This window comes from Chelon labrosus, assembly GCF_963514085.1.
Source record: "Chelon labrosus genome assembly, chromosome: 11".
Classification (NCBI taxonomy): Eukaryota; Metazoa; Chordata; class Actinopteri; order Mugiliformes; family Mugilidae; genus Chelon; species Chelon labrosus.
The window spans coordinates 29,955,326-29,962,853 of record NC_140344.1 but is presented as its reverse complement, the minus strand read 5'-3'; the positions used below and the strand labels follow the sequence as shown (position 1 = coordinate 29,962,853).

General features: G+C 47.9%; 1 protein-coding gene across 1 annotated transcript; it reads left to right on the top strand.

The window, feature by feature from the left end:
• Positions 1-1,125: 1,125 nt before the first annotated feature.
• Positions 1,126-7,283, top strand: nox5 (NADPH oxidase, EF-hand calcium binding domain 5; the record flags this gene model as incomplete). Its single annotated transcript, XM_084555808.1, has 16 exons — positions 1,126-1,245; positions 1,330-1,484; positions 1,584-1,790; positions 1,915-2,152; positions 2,604-2,757; positions 3,198-3,370; positions 4,194-4,376; positions 4,496-4,628; positions 4,824-4,960; positions 5,048-5,212; positions 5,582-5,626; positions 5,745-5,869; positions 6,025-6,109; positions 6,199-6,298; positions 6,746-6,912; positions 7,071-7,283. 16 exons carry the CDS (start codon positions 1,126-1,128, stop codon positions 7,200-7,202), a joined length of 2,319 nt encoding a protein of 772 aa, XP_084411934.1. The 3' UTR covers positions 7,203-7,283.
• Between the last annotated feature and the right edge of the window lie 245 nt (positions 7,284-7,528).

Sequence of the window (7,528 nt, the reverse complement as noted above, 5' to 3'; positions counted from 1 at the left end):
TTAACGTCTTCCTAGATACAGCAGGACGATACGTCTGTTTATAGAATAAGAACAGTCTTTATTGTCTGGGGAGAACACACGTTGTACAGATTGTTCAGGTTTAGTTTCAGCTCTGTAACATGTTCATTATAAACAATAAAACAGTACAAAATATAATAGAAATGAATATTATTAATGACGTCAATCTGTAAATGAACTGTTTGTGTTTCTCGTCAGATTATTTGAATCAAAGTAAAGGAATCATGTGACCAGGATAATAAAAATATAAAAACTTATTCAACAACAAGGAAACCTTTCTGTCTGTGTTTCTGTATCTGCTGCTCGTTGTCAAACTGATGAAGACGTTTTCTGACTTTACTTCTTTTTATTTATTTTTTAACATTTCAGTAAAATAACCAACAAACAAATGAATGAAAAGAAAAGAAAGAGAAGGTGTATGTACGTTGCTCCCATCTCAAAGTTTTGTTTAAGATTTGTTTAAACAAAATAAACGACGAGGGTCTTTGCTGATTCCAGAAGCAAAGGATGCTTTTCTTTTCTGCGTAGGATATTAAGGTGATCTTCTTCCTCCGTGCAGCATCCAGTGTCTTGTCTAATTCTGAACCAAAGAGGAACCGTATAGGTGCATCGGTCAGATCACACGCCGCCTTCCAGAAATGTTTTAATTTTCTGCATTCCCAAAAAACATGTATAATGTTTACAACGCTGACATCTAGGGGATGGATTAGGAAACATTTTATTCAAACAGAGTGGGGTTAACTACGTCCTGTGCATGAATTTATAATTTTTCTTCAATTATTTTATTACAAGACAATGAGGAAAAAACATTCTGACGTATAGTATCCCACTGGCCCATCCCATGTCCGTCTGCCAGATGCTCTTCAGTGAGGTCAATGAGCTGTGATGGTCTAACTAAGCACCAAGGTCTCCTCCAGGTTTGACAGCCTCAAAGACAAGTGTCCTTTTTCTGACTTGTGTTTTATCTTGAGCTCAGTCGACATCACCAGCTCAGAAACGAGTCAGAATGTGAGAGGACCCAGGACTGAGCCCTGAGGAACTCCAGCAGATTAACGGTCTTCATGATGTGTTGGTTTGTGTCGTCCAGCTGCAGCAGAGACGGACGCCATGAGTCTGGACGAAGACGCCCGCTGGCTGGAGTGGGTGACCAAGCAGTTTGAGAGCATCGCCGGAGACGACAAAGAGATCGACCTTGACGAGTTCAAGACGGCGCTGAAGGTCAAAGAGGTGAGAGAAGTTCCCAGGTCTCCTTCAGAGAGTCGTTGGTTTATTGTAGGAACCTGTCTCTGTTGATCTAATGTTTGTCTTCAGTCTTTCTTCGCCGAGCGTTTCTTCGCTCTGTTCGACTCCGACGGCAGCAGCTCCATCAGTCTGGACGAGCTGCTCAAAGCTCTGGACCTCCTCATCCACGGCAGCGAGACCGACAAGCTCCGCTTCCTGTTCCAGGTCTACGATGTGGACGGTCAGTGCTCTTATTATTAGTGGGAGGTTTGAGTTTGGCTCAGAGAGATGAACCCACCCCACAACGTTCTGGTGACCCCTGTCCCGTCTGTGCTCTCAGGGAGCGGCTCCATCGATCCAGACGAGCTCAGGACGGTTCTGAAGTCCTGCCTGCGTGAGAGCGCCATCTCTCTGCCGGAGGAGAAGCTGGACGACCTGACGCTGGCGCTGTTTGAGTCGGCCGATAAAGACAACAGCGGCGCCATCACCTTCGAGGAGCTCAAGGCCGAGTTAGAGACCTTCCCAGAGGTGATGGAGAACCTCACCATCAGGTCAGCGCTGGCAGACGCCGCCTTTTAACGCCTGGAAACTGGTTTCAACCAGTTGTAAACCAGTTTGAACACCTATGTTGACATGTTTCCAGATGTTATAAACCGGTTCCTGTCTCCTCCTCAGCGCTGCTAACTGGCTCAAGCCTCCAGATCTGGACCAGAAGAAGCGTCAGACCCCTCGGTACCTGACCCGGGCCTACTGGCACAACAACAGCCGTAAGCTGCTGTTCCTGGTGGTGTACGCTCTGCTCAGCGTGGCGCTGTTCGTCGGGGCCGTGCTGCAGAACCGACATGGAGGCGTTTGGTTCATGGTCGCCAAGGGCTGCGGCCAGTGCCTCAACTTCAACTGCACCTTCGTCATGGTACGACCGACGCTTCTACTGCAGGACTCTCTAGTCTGTGCAGTAAACTCCTTTACTTTCATTACTTTAATCACATTTCTCTAATAATAATCTAGTATTTATATTTTTAATGTTTGTACAGGCGTCTCTGTGTTGCCTTATTTGACCTTTGACTTCAGTGAAGGATCTGCATCATATTTGACTTGTAGTTTGTGTAGTTTGATTCTCAGCAGAGTGTCCAGCAGGGGGCAGCACTGACCTGCTGACAGAGACTCCAGCTTCCTGTTTCTAACATTTATATATGTGTATAAGGTCCAGTCTTCAACAAATCAGTTAGAGAAGAAAGAGACCTGGACCCAGATCAGTTCCATGTCCATGGATCAAAGTCCTGCAGTATAAAATAAAACAGAATAAAAACTAGAACAGACATTGAGTGACTTGGTTCCAGCTGATCTGACCTGAGTGTGTCCAGGTGCTGATGCTGCGCCGCTGTCTGACGTGGCTGAGGGCGACGTGGGTTCTGAGGGTTTTACCTCTGGACCAGAACATCCTGCTGCATCAGATCGTGGGCTACTCCATCCTCTGCTTCACCCTGGTCCACACTACCGCCCACATCTTCAACTTCGGTACAGACACAAACCCCCTAAACCCTGACCCTGACCTGTACCCTGAGACCGGGTCTGAACGGTAAAATCAGAAACCAAAGATGAATCAAACTCATCTGGACCAGAAGACGTTTCCTCCAAGTGTTCAGCTCTAAACGTCTGGTGCAGAGTTTAGGTTTTTATCACCTGAAGGTCACATGACTAGAGTCTGGTAATGACCTGGACCTGGACCTGGAGGAACCTGTTCTGATCCTGGTTCTCTGATGTCAGGAGTTTTCTCTCACTTCCTCTCTCTTGTGTGAATTGTTGAACCGTGTTTGTAAAGAAAGAAATTTGATTTTGATGTTTTTGATTCAAGATGTTTTCATAGAGTCTCAGTGATCAGCTCTGATCCTGGTTTTACTTTGACCACTTCAGAATCTCTCTGACTCGTGTCCTCGTGTCCTGGTTCTGTGTCTCAGTCCAGCTGTCAGAGAGTGGTGAGTTCAGCCTGTGGGAGTATCTGCTGACCACTCGGCCCGGGATCGGCTGGGTGAAGGGGACGGCCTCGGTGACCGGGGTCGTCCTCCAGGTGGTGATCTGCCTTATGGTGCTCTGCTCCAGCACCTTCGTACGACGCAGCGGACACTTTGAGGTCAGAGTCGTCTCAAAATGGAACATTACCCACAATCCTCTCTGCTCCACTCATACTGGGGGTCATTAGAAACTAGAGAAGCTTCTCTTTCACATAGCTGGAGCTAACCAGCTAGCCTTAGCTAACCAGCTAGCCTCAGCTAACAGAGAAAACACAAACAAACTTTTTATTTCTCAGTCTTCATGTCAGAGTTTCTTCTTCTGTCTCAATATTTCATCAAATCCAAAAACAACAAATGTAACTGATCTAGTTTTATTATCTTCTGTCCTTTAGAGTCTATCACATGATTCTACATCAGCTATGAACCACATGGTGACTGGACTGACAGAATCTTATTTCATACGTGGTCCTTTGCCTCCATCTAGTGGTCTAATGGTGGTACTACAGATAACAAAGTTAGCTTAGCATTGATATGTAGCATGCCTTGGTGACTGGTTTCCCTGGGGAGTTACATGTGTGAACAACATGGAGGAAATCTGAATCTTCTTCTGGATTGTACCAGGGTCCACAGAGACCAGGATCCACAGAGACCAGGGTCCATAGAGACCAGGGTCCACAGAGACCAGGGTCCATAGAGACCAGGGTTCACTGAGACCAGGGTGCACAGAGACCAGGGTCCACAGAGACCAGGGTCCATAGAGACCAGGGTTCATTGAGACCAGGGTCCACAGAGACCAGGGTCCACAGAGACCAGGGTCCATAGAGACCAGGGTCCACAGAGACCAGGGTCCATAGATACCAGGGTCCACAGAGACCAGGGTCAGGAACATGTACCTGATGTTATACCTGATGTGTGATTCTAACTGACCTCTTTGTGCTACAGGTGTTCTACTGGTCTCACCTGTCCTATGTGTGGGTGTGGTCTCTGCTGATGGTTCACTGTGCAAACTTCTGGAAGTGGTTCTTGGTTCCAGGTCTGGTCTTCCTGCTGGAGAAGATCGTGGGGATCGCTGTGTCTCGTATGGGAGGTCTTTACATCGTGGAGGTCAACCTGCTGCCGTCCAAGGTGTCGACCTCTGACCTCTGAGATTAAACCAACAACGTCACGTGTTCAGTCTGATGATCTGTGGTCAACTAGTTCTTCTAGACTCTGTATTAGTATTTTCTTGGTCGTGTGTTCTGCAGGTGACTCACCTGGTCATCAAACGTCCTCAGTTCTTTCACTTCAAACCTGGGGACTACGTCTACATCAACATCCCAGTGATAGCCAAGTACGAGTGGCATCCGTTCACCATCAGCAGCGCCCCTGAGCAGTCAGGTAGGGTTCACTGGTGGAGGACGGAGCTGGACCCTGGTTCTAAGAGATGAGTTAGTGAGGAACAGAGAACACGAGCGGCAGGATGACAGGATTATTATTAGAACATTTATTTAATGTCATGAGTCAGTCTGGAGCTTAACATGCATGTTGTCCTGATCCTGACTGATCCTGACTGCTGTGACCTCTGACCTCCAGATTCTCTGTGGCTGCACATCCGGTCCATGGGTCAGTGGACCAACCGGCTGTACGAGTACTTCAGGCAGCCGGACAACCAGGCGCTCAGCACTCAGAGGCTGGCCACGAGCCTGAGGAGGCGCAGACAGGAGCTGAAGGTCTGATCCTGTAGCTCAGAGTCTGTCTGTGGTTCTGGTGGTTCTGGTGGTTCTGGTCTGAACGTTCTCCCTCTGGTTTCTGTTCAGGAGGAGATGTTCAGCTCTGACGACTGTAACGGAGCCGTGGCGTCTAACGAGGACGATGCCGTGGAGCTGACCATGTACCGTCAGAACGGGTCGGGGTCCGATGGCGGGACGCCTCCTGATGAACAGGGGCCGGCAGAGAGAGGAGAGGCCCCCCCACTCAGAGAGGTCAGAATGTGTTCATCATTCACTCTGAACTCTGAGGATTCATGGAGTCATCGTGCTGCTGCACAGAGAACTGATCCATGTCTGAGCTCCTGTTAAACTAAACCAGGAACCGAACCACACATGGAGACACTTCTGAACACATGGACTCTGGTTGAATCCTAGAGGAGCACCTCTCTGATATGTAAAATTGGCTCATTTCAGTCTCATATATAGGTTGGGTTCTCTTTGTCGACTTTCAGGATGTTTAGAGTCATGTTTATGAAGACACGTAGAACCCTCTGAAGGACGTTAGAACCTTGAAGCTGTTCTGTGTCTGATTTGTGACTTTATGTTGGTTTGTTGATTATCTGGTTCTTTGTTTAACTGCAGAACTCTGCCAAGTTTGGTGAGAACCACAGATTCTGTAACATCAAGGTAAGACATTAATTAATATATAATAATATTATTATCTATAAAGGCCTGTTAGCATTTAGCAGCTACAGATCCAGATGTTTGTGTCTCAGTTCCTTGTTCTTGTGTTTGATGTGCTCAGTGTTACGTGGACGGACCGTACGGGACGCCAACGCGACAGATCTTTGCCTCTGAACACGCCATCCTGATTGGGGCAGGGATCGGGATCACGCCTTTCGCCTCCATCCTGCAGAGCATCATGTACCGGTGAGATACTGTCCCTCAGTCTGTCCCCCGGTCCGTCCCTCGGTCCGTCCCTCAAAGACATCTGATTAGTGGCTGACGTGGACAGACTGGACGTCTCTGGTCTCTCAGTGACGGTGTGAGGTCTTTAAATGATGATTTAAATATGTTTGTCTCAGGTACCGTCGCAGGAAGCAGAACTGTCCCAGCTGTAACTACTCATGGTGTGAGAACATTAAGGACAGCGACATGAAGCTACGCAAAGTAAGAAGACCGTCGTGTTCCTGAGACCATGTGACACGTCTCCATGAATGTCTCCATGAATGTCTCCATTAACATGTTGAACTCTGCAGGTCGACTTCATCTGGATCAACAGAGACCAGAAGTCCTTTGAGTGGTTCGTTAGTCTACTGACAAAACTGGAGATGGACCAAGCTGACGAGGAACCAGAGGGTGAGACAGAGACAGAGACAGTGTTTAAACATCCTCATAGCGTCCTGTGCTTCCTGTCCACCTCTGTCCAGAGACATCAGTTCCTTTATATCCAGCTCCTAAAATCAGTTTTTGACCGTGTCCCATCAGGTCAGAGTCTGGAGACGGTTTTCAGACACATTTGACCTTTAAATGAGGTCAGAGGTCAGAACTGGACTTTGACGTGGACACTAGAGATCAGACTCTTAACCTGAGGTCTGGACGGGGCCTTTGACTTTTACTCTGATCTCTGTAGAGATCTGGTCTGGAGCTAGTGCTGGTCCTCAGGGCGTCAGAGGAGAACTGACTCAGTTGTAATAAAGTAAATGTGTTAAATGAATGAATTATTTGTCCTGGTCTCATGTTGACGGGTTCTTTATCTCGGAGTCCGTTGATCTCTGTGCTCAGATGTTCTGTCTCATGTCTCAGGTCGTTTCCTGGAGATGCACATGTACATGACGTCAGCTCTCAGTAAGAACGACATGAAGGCCATCGGCCTGCAGATGGCGCTAGACCTCCTGGCCAAGAAGGAGAAGAGAGACTCCATCACCGGCCTGAGGACCAGAACCCAACCTGGACGACCTGAGTGGGCCAAGGTGAGGTTTACACTGAGGACATCACTCTGACCTTTAACTTCTGTTTTAAAATAATCTGAGTTAAAGTCCCTGACCTCTGACCCTGCTTCTTATTTACCTCAAATCTCTTCTGTTCCTCGTGTTTCCTTTAAAGAGTTGTTGTCGTCTGTTGCCTTCAGGTGTTTCAGAAAGTGTCGGAGGAGAACAAAGGAAAGGTTCATGTGTTTTACTGCGGCTCACCGGCTCTGGCTAAAGTCATCAAAGCTCAGTGTGAACGCTTCGGCTTCAACTTCTACAAAGAAAACTTCTGAGGATTCAACCACAACGTCCAGACGTCACATCAACACCTGGTCTCACCTGGTCTCACCTGTCCATCTACCTGGTCTCACCTGGTCTCACCTGGTCTCACCTGTCCATCTACCTGGTCTCACCTGTCCATCCACCTGGTCTCACCTGTCCATCTACCTGGTCTCACCTGTCCATCCACCTGGTCTCACCTGTCCATCTACCTGGTCTCACCTGGTCTCACCTGTCCATCCACCTGGTCTTAATATAAATGTGTCTCCACATGCGTCCCCAGCCAGCACTTGAGATCTGATCTCAGTTTGTGTGTCTGTAAATCAGCAGCGCCATCATG